Here is a 25154-nt window from a genome sequence, read left to right on the forward strand (position 1 = left end):
CAACCATACAAATGTCCTTTCTAAAATACAATTTTTAAAAGCCTTTCAATGCTTTTATTGCAGTTACATCAGTTGTATAAAATACATCTGTTTTTACACATTATTTTTACAATGCCTTGGAGGAAGACACATTTCTAGGTTAACATCTGGTTAATAGCTTGTCTTGTTACAAATATTTGCAAATAACATGTTGCATCCTGATTTTTACAGCGAGAAAGGAAAGAGACAACTAAAACTGCCAGCAATCTTCCAATTTGCAGTAAAACTCCTCAGTGCTCTAAACCGACCTGCAGATGTTTTTAAGACATTTTTGTTTTAATGCTGGAAGAATACAAGAAAACTGTCGTCAGAAGAGGTTTTACGAGGAAAATATTAAAAACATACATGAAGGTTAAATAATCTTTTTTTTTTCAATCCCTTTAAGAAATCATTAACAGATAAAATAGTTATCTATCTGATGAAAGACAGCAAATACTCCGTGAATATCTAAAACTTTTTGTTATACCTTCATAATAAGGTATGTAGAGTTATAAAGAGAAATATACTTACTGTGGGAGTAAGCAACTCTTTTGACTCTTTCACAGACATAACTTGCATTTTTCAAGAACCAGGAATAGTATTCAACACAGTACCTAAACATAGAGTTAAAGTTAGAAGAGTAGGAGCTTGTTATCTTCCATAAGCACAGCTGTATGCATGTCATACTGCTAATACTGAATATGGAAATAAAAAGCTAGATTCTGACCTCAATGATGTCATTGGACATTTGGAAAAGTTCAGCTGAGCTTTATTCACTTAGTTTGAATACCAGAAGCCAGATCAGGTATTGATCGGTGCACTGGGGACCCATTTGGGTCTCAGCCAGTAGCCACAGACTCAAAAATAAGAATTGGTGATTGAAAATTGTCATTTGAAAAAAGCCCAGTGCAATATTTTAAGCAGAGAGAGAAACTAGTGCCAGGTTTTACCTCATGGCTTCCTTTCTGGAATATCTTCTCTGACCAACACAGAGGCACAGCTGAAAAAACCTACACAGCTCCATCACACAGGGATTGATCTTTTGCACTATAAGAGTGACAGGAGGTGAGGTCACACGGGACTCTTTGAGGATCGCCTGTGGACACCCTAGGAAAAAATACAACTCTGAACTAGTTCAAATACTTGTTCCATTAAATTTCTTGCAATGTCTTATCTGGGCTACAAGAAACATGCAGATTAATAAGCTCATGTAGGTACCTTAAAATCAAAACTCAGTGAGGAAGATGACTGAAAAGAAAACAACACAACACACAGTCTGGCAGTTGCTTGAGTGAAAGCACAAACATTATGTTAAATTTATTATTATTTATCGTTACTAGTTAGTTACTTAAAACCATGTTGCTTTTATTTATCACAAATGTAAAGAACAACTCTAAAGATGTAATTTATTTATTGTTACTTGTTTAGGTGTAGGTTCAGTTGCCCCTGAAGCATCAGTTTTCCAGAGTGCAAAGCAACAAGACAAAGAACGGCACTGTACGCTTATTATAGTTGACATTTTCTATATGCATACACTACTTTAATGAAAAATTCACTTCCAGTGCTGCAGGCTTCCCTACATCCACCCTGTAAATCAGAATCCTAGATTAAATATGACTGAGCTAATAAACAGACTCTCACTGCTCTCTCCATCACTTTTTTTAGCCTCATTAACAAAATAAACATGATTTATGCAGAGGTTATGCCTTTCTCTCTGCCCATCCCTCCATCTGTCACTTTTCCCGTTCTTGCTTCTAGTGATGAATAATCAGCTAATTTCAGACCAAGTTTTAGGGGCATGTAAAGATCCTCTGGAAAAATACATTCCTACAGGTTTCATGGAAACAGACAAGTAACCGGAGGAAAAAAGGTCAATTTTTGCCTGCACTGAGAGGAAGGTAGGAATATTTTCTCCATCTTACTATTTGTTTGCCAGGAGCCAGATAGTTAATCAGTATTTTTTTCCTTCAAGTGACCATCATTATATTAACTTAAGAAAAATGCAAGGAAATGATGTACCTGGGGATGGACTCCCTCTTCCCCTCTCTTGAGCCAACTAAAAGGAAAATATCTAGTTTACTCTATTCATTGAATCTTCTGCAGTCAGCAGCAAGAGATAAACATTTGCCCATCAAACATTTCATCCTACCAGCAAATGCAGCTGTGCCACACTGCAGAAAAAGCAATACTACAGAATAGGTGATGGCAGATCATAACCAAATTCTGAATTGATATGTGGTTTTTCAGTGTCAAATACACTCTCTTTCCAGACTCCCTTTCTGTTATAGAAAAGAGAAAAGAAAGCAAGGTGAAAATTGGGGAAATTGAGAAAAGGTAAGGCAAAATTGAAGCTGTTTTCAGTTTTTCAGGGCTTTTCTTCATCATATTAAGAGAAAAACCTAACATTTGCCATAGTCTTGTCTTCTCCAAACCATGACCTGTGACACGTCATCTTGCACCTTAGCTAACAGTTGTGTTATGATGGGTCAGAATCAAAGGACTTACTAGAAATAAAAAAAAAGAAAAAAAAAAAAAAAGAAAAAAATGAGGCACGGCTAAAATAGGTCTGTACCCACCTCTCCTTTGCATATTTAATAACTATGCCCTGAAGACGAGATGCTGTGTGTGAGGGCACACTTTGGGTCACTGCAGTGAAGCTGCCTGTCCTGCAAGACATCACATCTGACCCTGGGGAGTTTCATGCACACAAATCATGTTGTCCCCTGCATACACCAAACCTTCCAAAGGGATACGTCCCCTACATCAGCACTCCAAAAAACAAGGGACATCCTTACAAATGCCACATTGTGGCTTTGAAAAGAAAACCAGGGACTAGGCTGTGAGATGACACATTTTGCATGATATGGGTGTCCCCCTCACATGCACCCAGTGGGGTGGAAGAGCCCAAACATGCAGAGTGAAGGTGGCTGCAGTGGGATTGTCAGCTATTTTTTCCATTTGTGTAACTAGTAGCAGGCTTTGGCCATGTGTAGATAAACTGCCTTCCCTGCAGAGTATAATCCCCTTAGACAGTGTAATTGCATTTCCAGGTTCACATGTCTCACATGCTTTATACCTTTGGGCCATCTTATGTTATGTGATAGGGAGAGGTTATGAAGGTTAAATTTGGACTAATGAAGTTCTGTTGAAATAAGCTTGAGCCGTCTAGTGCTGACAAGAAGTTTAATATAAAATGGCATTCATGGGCAGGCGGAAAAGAAAGGCTCTGCCAACCTGAAAGAGATCACTATGAAACTATTTCTCTTCTGCCATCTCTTACCCAAGGTAGCAGGAGTCATGGAGGAGTAATGGGCAGACACTTGCAGCTCCCAAACTCACGAGTCCCTCTGAAAACCAGTTGTGTGTCAAAGGCACTACACAAATATCAGGCCTAATTAGTGAGGGATGGGAAAGAGGGAGCCCCATTTCTCTTAATCTTAGCAGTTTTGCATAAATGTCATTAAGCTTTGTCCACTTAATGGCATTTGACACACCTTGATTTTTTCCCACTCGATGGCAGCTAAAAATTAATGATTTCTTGCTTTAATAAACACTTTTCATGTTAATAACTGAACATTAGAGCAAGAAGCAATGAGGTTTTAATGTCAGTTGTCAATGAAAAGTAATGTTAGAGTTGCTGTGAATAATTAAAACTTGCTAAAGCCACCCTCCACCGAATCTCAGTCTCCACTGAAGTGGGTGCTCGCTATCCTGCCTAACAGGTGTTAAATGCTTTACTCAAGCTATGTGTTTTGCCAGCAGAAATTCAGCTTTTTCTAAATGTAAATTGAATGACTGAAACTTCAATTTGGATTCATCTATGTGGGAAAGAGAAGTCAAAGGAAAAAGCTGAAAGTTAAACAATTTGCTTTGGTTTTAATTTTTGACAATCACTTAATTTTAAATTAATGCTGCATTTACAAATACTATATTTATTTAATGCTGAAATTATTTTTCAGTTAATGTTGCATTTAATTTTATTTGGATTGGATAGTATACTCACATCATATTATTGGAATTAAAATTTTCAGTGCTTCACAGTAATGTTTTATCTCTCTTCTGTAATAAATTTCTACTGTGAAATGTATTTTTTTGTATTCAATTCATAAGTTCCTAGAGATTTGGATTGAAATTTAAAAAAGAATTAAGCTACTTTCTTTTCTAAGAAAGGATTAAAGAACTTTATTTTCTAAGAATTGTCTTTCCTAAGAAATTAAGTCAGTCAAAAGAGGCCAGAAAACACAGGAACCACCGCTCCCTGTGCAGAGCTTTGTTCTTCTCTCTTTGAAATCACCATGTTACTGTCACAGGCAGGTAGGTAAGTGACCAATTCTTCCTGCAGTAAACAGACTTTTCCATTATTAACTCAATATCACATCTCTCTGATACTGAGATTAAATTTTGCTGCCAATGAAAGGCAATGTTATGGCTACTGCAAATAATTCAGACTTAAAATATCCCTCCCTGCATGCTCTAATATGCACACTTGCATATTTTCTCAGTTGGCATCCACTTTTGTGATTTAAGAAATTACTTCTTGGAATAATGTCTCATTCTTCAGAGCATTGTGGATGCCCTTCATTGCTTTGCAATCCCACTGTTCGATTTATTTCCCCAAATGCATGATTGATACACCAGGTAGACAGCCTCTGTCATCACAGGTTCTGACAGAGAGGCATTTTTATCTCTGATAACATTCCTCTGGAAATGGATGCCCCACTGAGTCATGTGTTCTCAAATGCTTTCTTTTCTAATAGTATGAGTAAAAAAAAAAAAAAAAAAAAAAAAAAGAAGATGAGCAAACCAACATATGCTGATAAACTCAGCCAACCAGAACAGGACTGAGAACTATGAAAAATCTGATCAGAATCAGCAAAAGCTACAAAAAGTAAGAGCTCAAGATCCTAGTCTTGGATTGCTGCCATAGGCAAGAACCAAGGGAAAAAGCAAATGACACGAAAACTGTAAGATACTGCTGCTCACCTACTGTGTGATTATTCCCAGTGACAGAAAAATTGAATATTTGTGAAAGAACCTTTCTCTCTGACTCAAATATGTTTATCCCCCAAAAAGCCCTTTACAGATAAATAAAGTTGTGTTGGAATTCAGCAATGAGCCGAGAGAAGTCAGTATTCAAAATATCATTAGAAATGGGAATCCAGGCCAGAACTTGGATTTTAAGCCTCCAAGTAATCCCAAAATGAAGACTTGAGGGTTACCTGTATGGAGTCAGGGAGCTGGCTACATCCTCAATGCTCTGGGTCACCTCCACTAGCAGAGAAGGAGGACATCAAGGCTGCAGTTTCCCTTCATGCAAAAACCTGCTGGTGATGCTCAGTTTTTCACTTTGCCTCTCCTGTTTTGACAGGCCAGCTATCAGCAGCAGTTTTCTCTTAGTCAGATATCAAAGACTCATGATCTCCTTTGACAATACCAGAATGATGCAGTTTCCTACTAATTCATCACAAACCATATAATCAGCTTTTCTCTTTGTTCTCCTCGCCTACCATCCTTCAGAATGTGCAGGCTTTTATTTGCTCATATTATCATTTTTTTTTTGTTCTATTTCCTAGATGCCCAAACAGACCTTTGAAAAAGTATAATTTGACTGGTATTTTAGTTCTTTGGATTCCTCTGGTTTTATCTATATCAAGTCCAAATACTACTGAAGACTTTCTGCAGTTTAGTCTGATGTATTATATTTGCACTACCCAGTGTCTATGCTTCTGGCTTTAGACAGTCACCACATAGAAACACAAGCACCTGATGGACAGATTTCCAAAATTCCCTTCGTCAGCCCTCACCACCCAGCAAGACTCATGTTCCCACTCATTTGTGGTAGCAGCAGAGCCAACTTCAATGGGGGGACAAAGGACAGCCCCTTCCCAGAGCATCCCATGAAGCTCATAGCTCCATCACAGCTCTAAGCAGTCAAAATGGCAGGACGTAGTCCTAATGCCAGGAAACCTTGGAATTGAGCCACCTGCTTATTCTGGAAAAGTGGGGACCAATTTTTTCCTTTCTAGTCTTGAGCTGAGTATAGGCATTGCCCCAGCTTCATGCACTGCAGGAGTTTTCACACTGACCTCAGTGGTAGCTACCAAATTTCCCTTCTGTCTCTGAAAAGATTATGAATAGCAGATAATCACAATCAGAGTCTGGATTACAGGCACGTAGATTTCCTCTGGATCCGAGAACAGGCATTCTGGATTCTCCTTCCAAATACAACAGCAATATGAAATAATAATAATAATACAGATGTGCTTTCTGTATTAGTATCAATGATGGAACATATACACCAACGTATCCCTCAAAATTACTTCCTTAACTATCAGGTTAACGGGGAGCATATAAACAGGAACTGTGACATATGTGCAACTTCAGCTGTACCTTGCCCACTGCTCAGATGCCCAAGTGACTTGGTTTCCAGTGTGACCACTAAGAGCAAGGACACCAGACTGGGAGTGGAAGGACCTTGAGGGTATGAAAGATTTCTACAGGATGGCGTGTGTTTTATCTAGTTTTAAGAGTCCATGATGCTGGTACCTAGACCTGAACTAGTGGTCTTCAGTCCCCAAGGCTGAGATTTGTGGCTGAGACTTATTCCCATTGTACTCCTAAGCTCTGCTCCTACTTTGCACATTTGGGAGTAGGTAGCCTGTACTCAGACACGCACATGCTCAGCATCCAAAGCAGGTGCTGGACTCTCCCAGAGTTCAGACTCCCCTCCTGGCATTGAATCAGGTCCAGTTTTTCAAAGCATGTAACCTCTTACTAAATACTTATATGTAGATATAATTTTATTGCCAACATGGATATATGATACTTATAAGTGGAGTGGCATGTCATCATATATTTACCGTGCTGAGCTCTTAAATTCCAGCTATTTTGGTGTTAAAAGGAGGAACTGAGCTTTCCTGAAAATCTGGTTGATAATGATCCTTTTTAGCTGAAGAAGTTGTTTGCAGTATTGTAAATTCAGGGCAATTCTGGAGATATCATATGGCATGGATTGACTTAATCTTTTTATTTGTACCAATAGGGAGATTCAAAACATGATATTTTCTTTTGGAATAAATGAATTTTAAGATTCTCCAATAACCAATCCATGTTAAAATTGACACACAGAGTATATATGTTAATTCTATCATCGTAGTATAATTTATGTTTTGAATGTGTGATTGTGTATGATTCACAAACAAATATGGAAGCAGTCCCTTCTACATGTTGGGTGCTTTAAATACATAAATATCATGTAAATTAAACAAGTATGTGGGAAAATTTGCATATTGATATACTTTCAAACATACTATTGTTTTTGCTGCGTGAGCTGCAGCTACTTACTAGTAGCTGAGTAAAGTTTCAGCATCACACCAGGCCTGTAGGGTGGTGTCGACAGTACCGAGGAAGGCAAATCTGAAGGAGGGAAAAGAATATAAGTTGCCTTGACATATTAACAGGAAAAAAAATAAAGGAAGGTTGATTGAAAGAATGACAGAAAAAAAAAAAAGCTGATGTCACAGATCAGTAATAAACACTTACATAGATTTTGATGTATAAATACACTCAGTCACCTATTTCTATACATGTTATTTTCTATTTCATAAATGTACCAACTGACACACTTTGTTATTATCCCATATCAATCTCACCTGGCTCTGTTTGCATCAGTTTGCTGGTTTCTTGAGGAGACACAGTCTGCGTCAAAAATGCGTACATGTCAGCTAAGGGAACAGAAAGACACATGCTTTGTGTCATTCAGGATATTTGTTATTTATCTGTCTACTGAGAACTGCTATATATGAGACAGCTCAACAGCCAGAGTCCCTCACTTGGTACTTCCAGTGGCATATAAAAATGTCAAGAGGAAAAAGGCAGGACAAAAGCTGTACTTTGCTAGATCTGGAAAAGTCCATGGGCTAGGGAAAGGTAGGATTTAGAGAAGGTGTGTTTAGTGGAGGCCAAGAGAAGCAGCTTTATATTGCTTTTTCACAAGTCTGCTCACTGTATTTGGAGCAAAAATCTGAGTGAAGACCTGGGTGGCAAAAGTGTCTGTGAGGAGCAAGGCTTATTTTTTCCCCAAAGGATACAAAACTACACATGGACCCTATAACTGATTTTAGCACTTCTACAATAAAAATATCTACTCACTAGTGACCCAGAGTGGGTCTCCCTGAAGGGTCTCCCAACCTCAACCTCAGAGCTATGGTTTCAGCATTTGGCCAAACCCCACCGCTAGCAGGGTAAAGCGGGTGTCAGTCCTCCGCACCGTACTCACCGTGGCTGGGCTGCAGGGCTGGCGGTGGGGCCGAGCTGCCCCCAGCAGCCAGAGGGGCTCCAGCCGTCCCTCCTGGTCTGGTAGCATCCACTTGTGGTGAAGGAAACCCCAACCCTTTCGCTCCAACTGTCTTTGGCCATGGTGGGAACCTTGTGGTGGGGATTTCCTCCCCTTTCAGGGCAAGAGGGATCCTGGTAGCTGGAGAAGCAGGAGAGACAGAGACAAAGGGAGGGCACCAGCAACACGCTGTGGATGCTGGTGCCCCACGGCAGCAGTGAACATAACACACTGGGGGACAATAATATCTAAAATAGACCCAGAAAATCCCATCTATGCCTTGAGTGCTTCCCCTGGCAGGTGAGCGGCCACCTCTCCATGTCATTTTAAATATGGAAACATGGGGAGTGCCAATAATGTTTGAAATTTTAACTGAGAACATTTTAATGTGCGAGTTTTCATAAACAAAAAAAAAGAAACTGAAATGTTCTTGAAAAGTGGTTTTTTTTTTTCTTCACATACATTATTTTTTATTTCCTAAACTGCTTCACTACAGAGGAAAGAGATGAAAGATCTTGTATATGTGAAGGAGAGCAGGCAGGTACCGGAGGGCAGATATTGGAATTTGAGAACTGATGACAATTTGTGTCAGGAGTGACACTTGGGGCTGGATGAGATAACGAAGGTTGGTATGCAGTTGAGCAAAATAAAAGAGCATATAAAAAAGACACTAGACTGACTAGGGAAAAGGTAGAATTTTTTTGTAGACAGATGCAGCTGCAGTGATGAGGAGGTATGAAGTAAAATTCTGAATTTCTCTTTGCTCCTACTATGTGGAAACAAGCGTGAGATTTTGCTTTTCTGCTTTCAAAATGAGGCAGACCAGCAGTTTTCTATCTTGTAGCCTTGGGACAAAGCTAAATGCACTGAAGCTTATGAAATATTCAGGTACTCACAACTGAACATCATATAAAGTCAAAGATTGAGGAAAAAAATGAAAAATTTGCAATAAGAAAGGAGGAAACAGTTTGAACTAGCTTTAAAAAAAACAACCTTTTTTTTTTTTTTACTTCTCTGCCTACTTAGAAAACTTCTTTTTCTAATATAATTTAAAAAAAAAAAAACAAAAACACAAAAAGGGCTTTTAACGATATTTTTTCCGTTCCCCAGCTATTCAGTGCATTACTGACCTGACCTGCTGTTTAGGACAAAATTTTATCTTATTCTGCAATTGTAGTTCAACATCACAGTGCTGTTCAGCAAACATATATAATCACTTATCAAGACATTAATCAAGAAGAATATAAATTTAGGTCTGACAATACTTGCTCACTTTTAAATATCCACACATGTTCTGCTGATAGATCCACTGTTTTGTTTGGGTCTTCCTGTAATTTCATGAAACTTGAAAAAATCGAATCTAGATCTTTGAGGTATGAGAAGACAGAGTTAGTACGCTCACCATCCATCCCATATTGTGTGATAAAAAGGAATGAAATCAGGTTCTGGTATAAATGAAACAGCTATTGTCTTTTTAAATGAAAGTAATTTTTGGCTAAGTGTCTTTGATTATTTTTTTAAAAAAACCTGAAAAATCTTACAGAATCACAGAATAGTTAAGGGTTGGAAGGGACCTCTGGAGATCATCTAGTCCAACCCCCTGTCAAAGCAGGTTCCCCTAGAGCACGTTGCACAGGGTCGTGTCCAGGCGGGTTTTGAATATCTCCAGAGAAGGAGACCACAACCTCCCTGGGCAATCTGTTCCAGGGCTCTGTCACCCTCACAGTAAAGAAGTTTTTCCTCATATTGAGATGGAACTTCCCATGTTTCAGCTTGTGCCCATTGCCCCTTGTCCTGTCACTGGGCACCACTGAGAAGAGTCTGGTCAGCTTTCAGCACAGGTAAACTAGTCAGTGATTTCACTGTCTGCCTTTTTTAACCAAGCATTGAAAATGAGAAATAGTCACAGGCAGCAATAAGAGGTGAGCATTTGAAGTGCAACTCAACCTGGCAAGGCAGTTTTGGTTGGAGGAGCCATGCAGCACACTGGCTGAATATATTCAACTCCTTTCTGGAGGTAACTCACGTAAAGGTGTGAGATAATTTGTGCTGAGAGCTAAGGGAGGTACCCATTTAGATTAAGAGCATCAGGGAGCCTCCATCATCCAATGCTGAATTCAGTTAAAAACTCCCATCCCAGGAGGTTTTGTTCATCCCTCCACTAGAAGATCTCATAACTAATAATTTAAAAGTTTATACATTTTACTGATATTTATAATACAAATATTGTATTACACTTATAATAATATAAAATATTAGTCTAACAATAAAATGTATAATAATGTATAAATATATACAAATAATAATGAAAATATAAAATAATACTTTAAAAATTATTTTTACATGATGAAGATGGTGTATTCATTTCAAGTTCTACCTGGACATGGTTTTCATTGTTGTGGCTGTTTCCTTTTGTTCCCCAGGATGTACTTACCCAGGTCAGAAGATGTATTACTGGAAAATGTGTAATTAATAACAGGAGACTTCTCCAGCATTTCCCAGAAGTCTGACATATTCCTCCCTGCAAGTAGAAATGCTTACAAATATCAAGAAAGGCTTGTTTCTAGTATAAGTCATCACTGAGAATAAATAGGGCAATATTTTGGGGTGGAATGGTTTTAGCATTTACCTGTCTGCCCTGTCATCACGCAGATGTAGATACAATCTGAATCATTGCTTGGACGCGCTGAGAGGCAAAAAAATGTAAACCAGATCATTGTTATCATTTTTCATTATATGATATTATCTTAAACAGTTGAAAACAGAAATACAAAATGGTATGTGGCTACTACAACTGGCCAAATATTTTCCTTCTCATCTGACTTTTGACAAAAACCTTGAACCAGCCCCAAACACAAATGCTAATATTTCCAGGGGAAATGTTTCTAGCTAGAATTCTAAATTACAAGCACTTCTACATGGAAAAAAATTTTTTTCAGATAATATAGCCCATAATTATTCTTTGGGAATCATAATTCCCCAAAATATCAGTATTTAATAATAATTCACCAAACTTTCAACCAAACATAACTGCTTATAGAAACATATATGTCTCTATATTATATATATATATACACATTATGTGTGTATCTTGTTCCGCTAAGAAGTCTTTGTTTACAACAGCAGTCCATGCTTTGCAAGAAGAATGCTGCTGAGTAAGAGCAATAGGCTTTTATACACATTTCTGTGCTTTTTTCCATGCCGGGATTAAATCAGACAGATACCACAATGATAAATATTAAAAGGAAATGCAAACCTGAGAGAATAGAAGTGGATTTGAAAATTTCTGTGAGATAACTGGTGGAGTTTCCAATAATATCAACAAGTAAAGCTGTAAAATCTAGACAACAAAATGGAGAAAGTTTATGATTTAAAACACATATTCTGTTATGGAGTTTCCAATAATATCAACAAGTAAAGCTGTAAAATCTAGACAACAAAATGGAGAATGTTTATGATTTAAAACACATATTCTGTCATCTATGCTAAGTCAAAAATCACTTTTACGTGTAATCATATTTTGGATACATGCTTGTATGTTACAATGTCTAAAATATTTTAAAGTTCAACATGCTTCTGCTGAATGGGAGTGGACTTAGGAAGCCACTGGAATACTCTGCAGAAGTATATACCAACTATATATCCAAAATAGCAGCAATGTGCCTAAAAGTAAACTTAAATGGAATTTATCTGTTCAAGAGAACAATTTAGAGTAACAATCTACTTCGTCTGCTTAAATGTAGAAGGAGAACCAAAGCCTCTACTAACTGCCTTTTTGCTATGTAGGATCTCCCACGAGGCATCTGATGGTCTCCTTTGAGGTCTACTTCAGACATACCGATGATGATGTTGTCAGCTCAAAAAATGGCTAGCGGTGGTGGTGGTACGACTTTTTCATAACAGGTTCTAGCAGTAACAGGTCAATGTTCTCACTCAGGGAGTGACGGACATGAGTCCTGTGTGGAGCCCTCAATTTTTACTACTTGGGAAGATGCTCTAATGACCAAGATATTCTGGATTTGGGACAGAAAAATTAAAGTTTCTTCATTATCCTCCAAGGCAGACTGGGTCATTATGCAATAAGGCTTATGAGATGTGTGCCATGAAAGCCATTGTGGCTCACGTGTGTGGTCATCACATGCAGCTTAGAGGGTATGGGTTCTGGTCCCTAACTGCTGAGCTACCCCTGATACCTTACATTAACCAGACATAGAATTAGAACACTCAGATCCATCCTGAATGTTAAATACTGTGAGATCAGGTGTGTGAATGAGGATTATAGGTGAAGGATTTGCCCAGTAGCATTTTACATGCCATTAAGCAGCTCTATGAAGACATTAATCCTTGTTTTTCACTCCTGTTGGGCTCGTTGAAGTTATTGGAGCCTGTTGGTGCAGAGAAGCCCTTGTTCATCTCCTGTGGGTTATCTCAGGAGAGTGAAAGTAAGGTACCGTACATTACTAAGGTAATGTATCACACATTGCCAGGTTGCCTCTCCTATGCTGCTCTTCGTACTCCAAGGAGGAAAGGGAGGTCTTTCTATTGGGTAAATCATGCTGGTCACTTGACTGATGGCTCCATCCCAGACGGGCTGTCTGGGCGCAGCCAAGTGAAACTGAGTTCATCGATTCTCCTCCAAGGTTCAGAACAGCCACTCATGAGTAATGGCCGTTGACCTCAGTATGGCGATGCTGTTCATGAGGATGAAGTCTGCAGAACACAGGCTACAGCTTTGAGCTCCAAAGGAAATAACTCAGTTTAAGCACATGCAATTGCCAACCTCTCTTGTGCACCCACCTGTCAAGTCATTTGTCACATTGTTCAAACAGTAGCAGTAATGCATAGGGAACTTGCCAGGGTCAACATTTTTCACGTTAGAAACTGTCGGGAGAGACAGGAAGATCAGTATCTGGATGCACAGGCTGTGTGAAAGAAAATGCTCCTGCACGGAGCAAAACGCCGAGGCACTCACTGTTATAAATGGTGACTGACGCTTTGTGGAAGGCAAATGAGCTGTAAGACGTGATGCTCAGCAAAGAGAAGAGATTTTTGGTACCTGCAGAAACACATGCTTATGCTAGTAGTAGTTGGAGCAAATTATGAGGACAACATGTTTTGACTCTTTTCATTTAATTTCTAAAAGACTTCTGAGGTGCTGATACTATACAGCTGCCTGAGACTCAATTCTTTCTCATTTCCACTGAGGGAAGGATCACTTGTATTACTTCTTTTTTTTTTTTTTTTTTCCAATTCAAACCTACACTGGATTATAAAATGCTTTCTAAAAGCATCCCATAAGTAATTATGTTGTGTCTATATATAAACACACACTAATTTCTTTGGGGCAGACAGCTATCTGCGTTATAAATGCACAAGGGTGACGTGCTCCTAGAATCAATTCTGGAGGCAGACAACATGCATTTATGGCTTCTCCTGCTGACACCGTTAGCCCTTTATCTCACTGACTGCCGGGCTGACAGCCTGCGTGACCCGCCTGGCCTCGTGGCATTACCTCTGAGCGCTGTGCTCAGCATACTGTTCACCAGCTCCGTCAGGTTAATAGCGGCCAGATCCACGGACTTCGCAGGCAGCTCTGAAAAAGAAGAGGTCTCTGAGCAGCTGGCTGCATGAGGGCACAAGGAAATGGCCACTAATCCCCTGCTTATATAGGGCAAAAATCTTCCAGAATGGGAACAAAATAAGCAGATTATGTATTGGGGTGCACCGAAAAACCTGTGGTGAGAAAATAAAGATGCCAGGAGTGCAGAGAGATGTCTGGAGAATCGGAAGATAAGGCGAGCAGTGCTATAGTAGGCCAAAATTTAGGTCGGGCTCTATGTCACCTCTTCCCTTGAGCGTGCCCTTGGGCAGGCTGCCAGGGAGCGGAGCCAGTCCTGACGTTTCGGTGCCCTCTCGTGCTGGGCAATGGGTATTTACTGCCAAAGCTGCAGCAGATCTCTCTTTGCAGATCACAAATGGAGGAGAAAGTGCCTAGGAAACGTTCCTCCTTCCCCAGTGCTGCATGTAACTGGAATGAAAATACAGATTTTTTTTTCAGTACCTCGATGGCTATAGTGCTACCACAGAATAAATTGACTGCCGCTGAATTACACTTTTTAACAGATGTTTTCCTTCTGTTGATGTCATTTATTTATTTTTCCCCAAGTGAAAATTTCTGAATAGGTTCCTTTGCTTCCCCCCGACAAAGTCATGACGACTCAGAGCAGTATGGCATCTGTGTGTGTGTGTGAGGAGGAAGGTCTCTGTGTGCGTGACAGAGAGAGAAACAGGAGAGCAAGACGGAAAAAGAAACACAGAAAGATGAGATGAGAATAAAATTTAATTTGGGGAGAAATATAATTTTCCAATGACATCAGTATCATTTTTAACCAGTTCGAAACCAAGCTGCACCCCAGGGCTGGAAGCAGGGCTTGTCCACAGCATAGAAGAGAGGAAAAGGAAAACAAAGGGAGTGGAGGTCTGGGAAGGCAAGAAAGGAAAAAAGAGAAAACAACATTTTAGATTCCTGGAAGGATGGAGGTTAAACTGGCGAGGGACCTGTATAAGCCCTGTGTTGGGTGAGGAGCCCTTGCAGCACTGGTGGGTTGAGGCTCAGAGACTCTGCAGGAGAAGGGCCCATCTGCGACCACCTCTGTGTCCAGCACAGCACCTCCCGCTCCCATTAACACCCCCACACAGGGTCTCCTGATATGCTGCCTGTTACCTGCGGTAGCCAGCACTGCCACTTGCTTCTCTTTCCTATGTTCTCTTCTTATGCACAAAGCTGTGAAGTGAAGAAAGAGACTGAGAAACAGTTTTCCCTGTTGAGCTACCAAGCAACTCTCTGTTGAGTTCTTTGCCTGGGTTACTTGCTGCTCTCATTCATTATAGCTCAGAAACCAATGGACATTAGCACTGCAAAGCAGGCCACTGAGTATCCAAATAATACAGTCAAACCTAACCAAATCTTCCCAGGCTGTGCAGACGTTTGTTATTCAGAGCAGTTCTTCAACTGAGTATTGTTCTCAAGAGCTGTATTGTGGGAGGAATGAACCGGATCAGGGCTGAGGAGATTGGACTTACTTCCTGGGATTCCCTCAGTGACCAACAAGGACAAGGTGCAGGGCAGTGACTTAGACATTGCAGGACAAGTTGTAAGTGCAGGAGTTTGGTGCTTAGGCTCCCTATCAAATCAGTGCAGAGCTGAGTGCCTCCAAAGAGTAATCCAGAAGGCTCCCCAAATCCTAGAATCATAGAATCACAGAATCCTAGAATCATAGAATTTTTTTGGTTGGAAAAGACCTTTAAGATCATCAAGTCCAACCATTAACCTAGCACTGCCAAGTCCACCGCTAAACCATGTCCCTAAGCACCACATCTACTCATCTTTTAAATACCTCCCAGGATGGTGACTCAACTACTTGCCTGGGCAGCCTGTTCCAATGTTTGATAACCCTTCTGGTGACGAAATTTTTTCCTAATATCCAATCTAAACCTCCCCTGATGCAACTTGAGGCCGTTTCCTCTTGTCTTATCACTTGCTGCCTGGGAGAAGAGACCGTCATGCACCTCACTACAACCTTGCAGGTAGTTGTAGAGAGCAATAAGGTCTCTCCTGAGCCTCCTTTTCTCCAGACTAAACAACCCCAGTTCCCTCAGCCACTCATCATAAGACTTGTGCTCTAAACCCTTCACCAGCTTCGTTGCCCTTGGTTGCCCAAATGAGCCAGTGCTAGCAAATGCTAAACTCCCATGCCTCTGTGAAACTTCATCTTCTCAGTCCGTTCAAGCTCCCCAGAGAGAAGTCCTCTCCTGGGAGGTGGTGGTGGAGAGGGCTTACCTCAGTGGTGGTGATGCCCCACTCTGTTATAATCTAATGGGCAGAGCTATCACCAGGGATTAGAAAACCTGGGTTCAGCTTCCTCTTCATCAAGAGGAAATCTGTAGGACTGGAAGCAGCAGAAGAAAGAGATGTGACTGCATGATCTGGTTGATTGTACCTAAATTTGTGAAACCTGAGTGCTTGTCCTTATTTGTGCAAAAACCTATGCCTTGTACAGAAGACAATCCTGGATACATTTCCCTTTCTTCTCTCTTTCTACATAAGAAGAAATATCCTACGAATAATCTGTAGTACAAGGTTGGTAAATCGTGGCTCCTCATATGGCACTAGTCAGCTGTATTAACAACTCTGACTTAGTATGAGTTAAATTTGGATCAACAACCTAGGTGGTATGAGCTCTTCTAACCCTCTCTCTCTTTCCATATAACCCTTCTGACTCCAGATTCATGGCATGGGAGCCAAGAGTAGACATTTGCCATCATCTGGTCTGTCCTGCTGCATGGCATCAGCCCTGGAGCTCAAGCCCATCAGCCTTGCCTATGCAGGGTGAAAGAAACAAGCCTCACACAGATGCGGGAATGGGGCTATGGGAGCAACTGGGAAAGAGACACCTGGATAATTCCCTGGGGAGCACCAAGCCATTGTCCTTACCTGTGTTGCAAACCAGAAAAAGACACAGAAATCCCAAGCTCATCTTTGCTGGCACATGCCAGCAGAACCACTGCATTGTGGACTCTGACTTCCAGCAGTTTGGGCTGCCCTAGAAGAAAGAAATACTATTTTGGTGGTGTTAAATTTTGTGGTATTGTGTGATTTTGTCCAACCCTTGTACCAGAATGACACGATGATGAGAGAAATATTAGGTCTCTGGGATGCAGAAAAAAGATTGGTAGTGTAAATGGCAAAGAACTAGAAATCACAGAATCAGTATTTTCTGTGTATATGTGTATGTGACATGAGTTAGTATGTAACTCTTGGTTTTTGAGTCCTATGTAACTGTGGCTTTGGTGGGACTTGGTAAGGTCATCCACGCAGTTCTCTTCTCTGGCAGATTGACCTGTGCCCAAAGGACACTGACACACCAGGCACCTCAACCCTTTCTGTTGAAACAAGATAAAATTTACTTATGTTCAATTTCAGACCAGATATTAACTGAGCTCCTTTTCTGCAGAAATGTTGCTTGCCTGGTCATCTCTAGTCTTGTACTTTTATAGTTAATTATTATCACCAAGCTGTGTCCTGTGCTGCTTTGCCTAGTTGCCTGGAAGGCATTAACAGAGCTCTGCCTTTCAGACAATGAGCTGCTTTCCAGGTTTCAAAGATTTAATTAGAGGCGGTTAGAAAAAAGAACGAACGTCCTTGCTTCTTTACATGTTTCCCCCCCTGTTTTTGTAATATCGGAACATGTCAAATAGCTCTGTAGTTGTCAGAAAATGAGGGAGAGTATGAAAATTAGCAAAAAAAAAATCCAAACATTTTTTTCATATCATCTCAGAGTAGATAATCTTGCAAGTACTCAGCAAACCATTATCTTGAAGATAATACTCTTTGATTAATAAACTATTATCATCATGTTTAAAATCTTTCTCATATTTAATTCACTAGAGAATTAACACATTCTAAAAATAGCTAATTTGTACTTAGCAGTTCTAAAGGTACTCTTCCTTGGGATGATGAAATGATACCAAGCATTTCTGTGTTTGAAATTTCCATGTTTGCTTGTCTGATGAGTCAAAAACATTTAAGTGCCAGCTCTTCTAATTTACACAAATCTCTGAGAAGATTTTTGTGTAGTTCTCCCTATCTATTCAGTCCATCTGCCTAATCCTTTTTATTTGACCCCAAGCCTAATCCTTTTTACTTGATCCATCCATGGTTTCTGCACAGCATGTGCAGAAGAGTGGGGCTGAGGCAGAAAGAAAGCCATGGCCCGATCTCACTCCCCAGACTTTGTACTCCATCACCTTTCTGTGAGCTGGACTAATTATGCATGGACAGAATCCAGTGTCCTGTGGACCAGTCTAGCATGAAAAATCCTAAGCTTGGCTCTTCTTGCAACAATATTTGGGATCTGACCAACAACTAGACTACAGACCATGAATGTATTGCTGGCATGAGAATCATAGGGCCTGAAACCCTGTCAAGGCTATCCCTGCTTCCAGTATCTGGTATTATGAAGCTTACTGGGACTTGTAACAGCTTTTTCTATGGACCTGTGGACTCTGTAGTTAGGGGAGACTGTAGCATGGTAGCTCAAGCCTGATAACATACTGACATAATGGAAGCAGTGGTGATGTAGTCTGCACTGAGGTAGGTAAAAAATTAATCCACTTTTATGGATTCTGTTCAGTGTTATATTTTTTTCCCCTCTTTGGTTTGACAGTATGAAACAGAGAGGCATTAACGAGAGATACTCCTCAGTCATGCTGAATTTGAAGAACTGGTGCTTTGCAAAGGTGTGGGGAGGTGGCTGTTGGGGTGAGCAGGCTCTGGGGTCACCTGAGGTTGTGGGATGGAGAGTTGGGCAAGCATGTCAAGAGGAGGTTTGTAGCTACCTATGTTTTGGAGCAGGAGAGCTATAATGGCTGGTGCACATAGTCAATTAAGCGTCCTGTTAAGGAAGAACTGTTGGGTTGTGTCTTTGACTGAGATCAGCATTGAGGTGGTTTGCCATTTTTTTAATGGAACTTCATGAATTTTTATTCCTGTACTATGAGCAGTGACTATCTCATTAGCTCTGGAAGATCTACTTATGATGAGCCATGCTTCATGATGACAGTTCAGTGTTTATGGGCCACAGACCTCCCCCTCAGCAAGTTCCTCATGACCTGTTCCCTGCACACAGGGTGTGATCAGGCTGCATGGCCAGTGCTGTCTCTGTGCATGCCGACCCAGGGGACATCAATAGGAAACATGGCCAAAAGCAGGGCTGCGACCATAATGTCCCTATGGCATAAGGCTGATCTTGGCTGAAGGGTCTCTGCTGCAAAAGAGCCCAAACCCCTACACTTCATGAAGATTTTGGCTACATGGTGAGTGAGAGGCTTACACCTAGCAGGTGGAAGGAGAGGACATCCTCTGCCCCGCTCTCAGTCTGCCCCTACACATTGGTAGCGCTTATGCCAGAGTGGGGAGACTTGTTTTCCAGCACATGCTTTGAGGAACGTGGGCTCTCCTGGGTCACCAGTGAATCATGTATGCCCTAACACAGAAATCCTTGGTAAGAGAATTTCACAGACTGATGTGCAAGCGCAGCTGTTCTGCAAAGGTGCACAAGTAAAAGGGTTGATGATAGGCTGTAGATTATTTCCTATTGGGGATTTAAATTCATTACTGATTTATTGAAACTGGCCCAGAGCTGTTCATGGTGGCAGGATGGGGAAAATCATCTGACAGAGGACTCGGTGCAGCAGGCTAGGGCAGAGGCTAGAGAGAGCACGTTCCCAAGAGACAGAGAATAGGCGAGAAGATTGACATATGTAGGATCTGTGCTACCAAATCACCTTGAGAGAGAAGAAAAAAAGCAGCTGTAAATCAGAAACAAAATTGAAAGAGTGAGATACAAAGTTGTGCTTGGAAGCATCCCATGCACGTTGAGAGACGCTTTCTTGCTCACCTGAATTTGCAGCTCCCTGCTGTCCTCCCCGCTGACCTGTTCCTCCACGCTAACCAACACACACAATTTTCGCTGCCTACAACGCTGATTTGCGGCAGGAGTTCAGAGCCGGCATTAGTCTGCACTAACACCCACACTTAACTGAGGTGTGATTACACACTACAGACTCAGTCAAGCAAAACATCTAATGATCGGGACAACGTGCAAATATAACCTGGAAGGACGGATCGTAATAAGCCAAATCCTGTTCTATTTCTAGCAAAGAAGTATTAAATAAAGTTGGTACAAAATGAATGGAAAATGCTCCATTCATGGGAGAGCTTGTTTTGCCTGAATGCCAGATTTAGCATTGTGGTGTCCTCTGGCCAGTACACGATGTTTAAAAAGAAATTGCAGAGAAATCTCAAGACCAAGAGCATCGCTCCAGCAAGGACTGCCCTTCCTCCTCAATAGGTAGAGAATGATTTAAAGTTGAAGCATTAGGTTTTTGCTGCTTTCCAATATCTTTTCCTGGCATTAACTCTCTGAACATTTATGCTGTCCAAAGAAATTTCAAAGTCATCTGTGACAAATATTTGTAGAACTACAGCCTGAAATATCTTCTCTCTCAGCAATGTGGATATTAGTAATATTAACTCTTACAATATATGTCATGTTTGATCTACTCTGGTTATCTGATATTTAATTTTTATCTATCAGAGATAAATCTTTATTACTTTGTAACTGTATCTCTTTTGTTTGTCTAAGTGACACCACTGTGGTCAATAAAATACATGTCCAGATTGCAAATATGAAACCTCCATTGTACTCCAGCTCAAAATCACTTGCAATTTCCATTTCAAAACATAGTGAGATTCACAGGCACTAAAGGCACAGGTGCCACACAACCATCCCATAAACCCACTCTCATTGAATATTTTCCTTCTGAACATTTATCTGATACAGACTGCAGGTCAAGCCTTTAGTTACAAATGCTCTTTCACCTCTACTGGATGTAATAATCTTCCTCTTGTGTTTATTTTGAGCTGAATGATATTATGAGAATTCATTTTACTTAGAACTGTTGATCCAGAGTTCCCTGAACTGCTGAATTGGAGATTTTAATCCAGTTCAGATTACCTTTATACACTCATGAAGACCTCTTATTAAATATCTCGTTGTTCTTCTAGATTAACAGTAATCTTAAACCAACATGTTTATTAGCTATGCTTCATTTGAACTCAATTTAATGTGATATGTAACCATGAAGTTTGAATTGTTTTCATTTTTCCTGCACAAACAGAATGCAATCAGATATCAAGTAGTTTTTCCATGTCTTCACGCTAAACAGAGCAGAACATAAGTCAAGAGAACAAAGAAATAAAAAAAGAAAGTCCTTGCATATTAATTTCCTTACCTTCATTCAGTTTCAACATCTAAAGGTCATCTCTCATTTTAAGCACATCATGATACAGCAGGTCTAAAGAAATATTGCATGTTAGTATGAAAACATGCCCATGTTACAATCACACGCTTCATTAAATCGCTACAACTACTTTTTAAGGTCAGATTTATTTGCATGAGAATCTAATAAAATGTAATAAATATACATTTAATAAAAATACATTCCATTTGCTATATTTCCACCGAGCATTAATACCACAGCTGAAATGGTTTCGTCCAAGTACATGTGAAACCACTGGGATCTGGAATACTTAATATCAACTTACCTGATTTCTCTTGACAAAGATGATTATCTTCAGAGCCTATATAAAGCTGGGGGTTATTGCCAGGTCTTACTAATCACTTTGTGAAAGACTTTGAGTAGACAGACTTGATAATCTTGCTTTAAAATCCTGTGAAAATTGTTATCCTAATCCCAGAAGGACTAACTAGAGGTAACACAATCATAAGCACTCAAAGTGCCTGTTGAATCCTGCATGGAAAGGCTCTGTGGCAGGTCGAGTGAGGACTGGAAGCTCCTTTTGGCAGTAATGAATTGAAAAGGATTTTTTTTCCCTTTTAAAGGGGCAGCTCATCTTACTGTAATTAGGCCAGTGCCACCTTTGATGGCGAGAGGTAGGCCAGGTAAGCCCCTTTGGTAAAGCTTTAGCTATCCTTGGAGAAGCAACTTAAACAAGGGGCATTGTTGAGATGATGGAGAAGGAACTTGAAGTGTATCACCTTAAATGTAGAAAATGAAAAGGGACAAAATAACAGTTAAACTAGAATATTACCTGGCATTGTGGTTGAGTGGTGAGGAAGGAAGAGAGATCTGGTCACAACAATGATATAGGGCAATTTCAGTGATGATGAATGATGTTTAGTGTTACTGATTTACTCCTGTGGACTGCAAGTGATTCTTCTGAAATCAGTGAGTTTAGAGGCAACTCTGTTAAAAGCTGTTAATCATCCATGCAGTAGTTTTATCATAAGCCACTGAACACCTCAACGTGTGAATTAATTCAAAACCTCATAGCAATTAGAGAGAGGCAACCTAAAAGGATTCACAGTTAGTTCATGGAATAAAAAGTACTATAAAGATCTGTGCAAAACCTCAACAGAGGAACATTCTGATCCCTGTTAGAAAGGGAGAGGATAAAGAGGAGGTAGCAGATGAGATGCACAAGGACGGCTGCTTACAAACTGTCTGTTGGGAGTGGTCCCCAGCCTCTCCCCAGTTTCCAAACCTGTCTTGGGAAACGTTGGAGCTTCTGGTCAGGAGCATTCTAAGATTGTCCTTTGAATGTCATGGTCCTACCAATACTACGGACATCTGGATTGCAGGGCTCCCCAGCACTACTTAATTTATTATTGTAGGTATTGCCCAGGTAATTGGTGTGTCATCAGGCTTGTTTTGTTGTCACTTGTCTTTAATTGTATTGTCCCAGTCTTGCATGTCCACCAGTTAAGGCAAAGCAATCTGTGATGTTACCCAAAGAAGGAAGAAACTTACTGCAGCAGCTAAAACACTGCAACCTCACAGCGTGTCAGATATGAGAAAGTGATTTTTCTGGCTTCAGATTTCAGGCAGGTCCTGGTTTCCCACAGAAAATATGTTTATGGGATCATGTAACGTGTGTGGTAGGGCTGGGTCTCTGTCTGTCCTACAATCCTGTTTTCACCAAGAACTTCAGAAGCTCGAAGGCAACTGTAGCATTTAACAGAGTTATAGCCGGTAAATATGATACTTGCACATGTGTGCGCACACACATGCACAATCTTACCTTTGTTTCTTTTCACTCTGCCTTTCATGAAAAAACGTTATGCATGGGGATGTCATTTAATCTAAAATTATCTAATTCCATATGGAAGTCACTGGTGTGACAAAAGGAAGATTTTTTTTGACTCGTGACTAAATGCTGCAGTTTGAGGAATATGGAAGCACCTTTTCTTTGACAAGACTTACTTTTACTGATTTAATTACCAGTTGCTCAAAATCTCATCAAGAAGGCTAGGATGAAAGTCCTCTCTGTACCAGCTGACAAAACCAGGTATAGCCAGAAAAATGTGTGCGCTGGGATCAGGTCCAACCGTTTGATGTTTGGCTATGAGGATAATTTGACTTTCAGCAGGTTTTACCTCATGCTGCCTTTTACCCTGGGACTCTGTAGTTTTAACTTTCCTCAGCTGCAGAGCGATGCTCAGGTGACCGGGGAGGGGGCTATTGTTCAGCCCCAACTTTGACTCTTGGGGACAATGCTGTGTTCTCACTCAGAGCATCACTCTGAGCGAGTCGCTTTCTCAGGAGTATAGTCTTTACGCGCCTCCTTTTTCCAGCGTCTCTTTGTATGACAGGATTGTGTCCGTCCGTAACTAGCATCCCAAAATCCAGAAGAAGAAAAGGAATCATTTTTAGCATCTTCTTAGTAAGCTGGGATAGGCAGATAATTCATATACATTACTGAGTAAATGCATTCACTTGCTGAAGGCTATGCAGGATAAGTACAATTAATGCAATTAAATAAACACACATTCAAGCCAAATGCCTGTGATTTATTTGTAAGAGAGAGGACACGCATGAAGTTCTGGGAAGGAGGGAGAAAGGTGCTTTATCTGTCTGTGGGTTGAGAACACAACGTGGAAGCAATGTACTACTTCTTCCTTGTAGCTTTTTTCTTAGACATTTTAAACACATTCTTCTATGTAGCAGCTACAATATGCATGAGCGACTGCAAGGGCTCTGGTCATATGTTCTTGCAACCTGAGCCAGAGTCAGCAACTAGCATCCCTTCCCACCCACTCTGTCCCAATCTGCCAGAGTCCTCAGGTGCAGCTGCCCACTGCCCCGGCTGGGATATCAACCAACTCTGCCCTAAAATATGAGCTGTGGCACATGGAATACTGCAGTACCTAAAGCATCTTGCAAACCTACCTATTTTATATGCCTAGTAGGAAAATGCATATCCAGCTGTACCTCTCTCTTCAGATGCCAACATGAAATAGAAAATGAAGCACTGTTTTTAAAAAAGATCAAACTTAATCCAAGCTTGCTCCAGAGGATTGAAGTTTTACCTTCAGTTACACTTTATTGTACTACAGTAAATGCTTCCATGAAAAGTCTTTTGAGTAATTGTTTAATAAACTTTGTTTAGAAAAGTAACAACTGTGTAAATTACATTTTTTTTCTGAAAAATACTGATTATAATTCAACACTTCTCCTTTAGTCCTCTGCCATTACAATTTTACAAGACATTTAGTTTATTTTATTAAGAACTGTACTAGCTCTATAAAGTCTCTTTTCATCTGAATTTTCATTTCAGATATTAGCAATATTCTTCTAATTATATTTTATTTATTTTTGCACAAATTTCATTAAGGAAAATTCTCTAAATGTAATAATGTTTCTTTGTAACTCTTATTTTAGAAGAATAAAAAAAATTAATCTCTTAAAGGCACAATTTTATATATATATACATATATATATAAAACATTTTTTTATTCCTCTTCATAAAACTTCTTTCCCATTTCAGAAAATTTATTTAGAATTGCAAACAAATCCTGTTCTTCATAACATTTTTTCTTTAAACTTTTTTATTAATATTTTGCTAAGATTGGTACTAAAGACACAAACCCTCCTGAAAAGAATGAGCACTAAATCCACAGCCATTCAGTTTGAATGTTTCCAGCAAAAAATGTTTTGTATATTTATTTGTTTAAAGTAACTAACACTTTCCTTTAAAGTGTCTGACACTTTAAAACTTTTATGAATTCAAGCATGTTCTTAAGGAAGGGAGGAAAAGGAGACAGGGAAAAAAGGAGGCCTGGGAACTGTGAAAATATGTGGTGGCAATAGACATAAAGTTACCACATTTGATGTGGAAAAGGACTATGAGTTGTTTTTACCATATTCTTTGTCAGAA

At 40.0% G+C, this 25154-nt stretch overlaps 1 protein-coding gene across 1 annotated transcript; it reads right to left on the bottom strand.

The window, feature by feature from the left end:
• Positions 1–277: 277 nt before the first annotated feature.
• Positions 278–23378, bottom strand: HHLA1 (HHLA1 neighbor of OC90). Its single transcript, XM_068397220.1, has 17 exons — positions 23374–23378; positions 19813–19888; positions 16848–16956; positions 15078–15137; positions 13866–13946; positions 13326–13409; positions 13151–13234; positions 11610–11693; positions 10983–11039; positions 10788–10874; positions 9627–9719; positions 8297–8494; positions 7671–7742; positions 7363–7434; positions 969–1125; positions 550–632; positions 278–321 (listed from the first exon to the last, which is right to left on the bottom strand). Exons 1-17 carry the CDS (start codon positions 23376–23378, stop codon positions 278–280), a joined length of 1446 nt encoding a protein of 481 aa, XP_068253321.1.
• Positions 23379–25154: the final 1776 nt, after the last annotated feature.

The sequence above is a fragment of the Nyctibius grandis genome, chromosome 3, assembly GCF_013368605.1.
Source record: "Nyctibius grandis isolate bNycGra1 chromosome 3, bNycGra1.pri, whole genome shotgun sequence".
Lineage (NCBI taxonomy): Eukaryota > Metazoa > Chordata > Aves > Nyctibiiformes > Nyctibiidae > Nyctibius > Nyctibius grandis.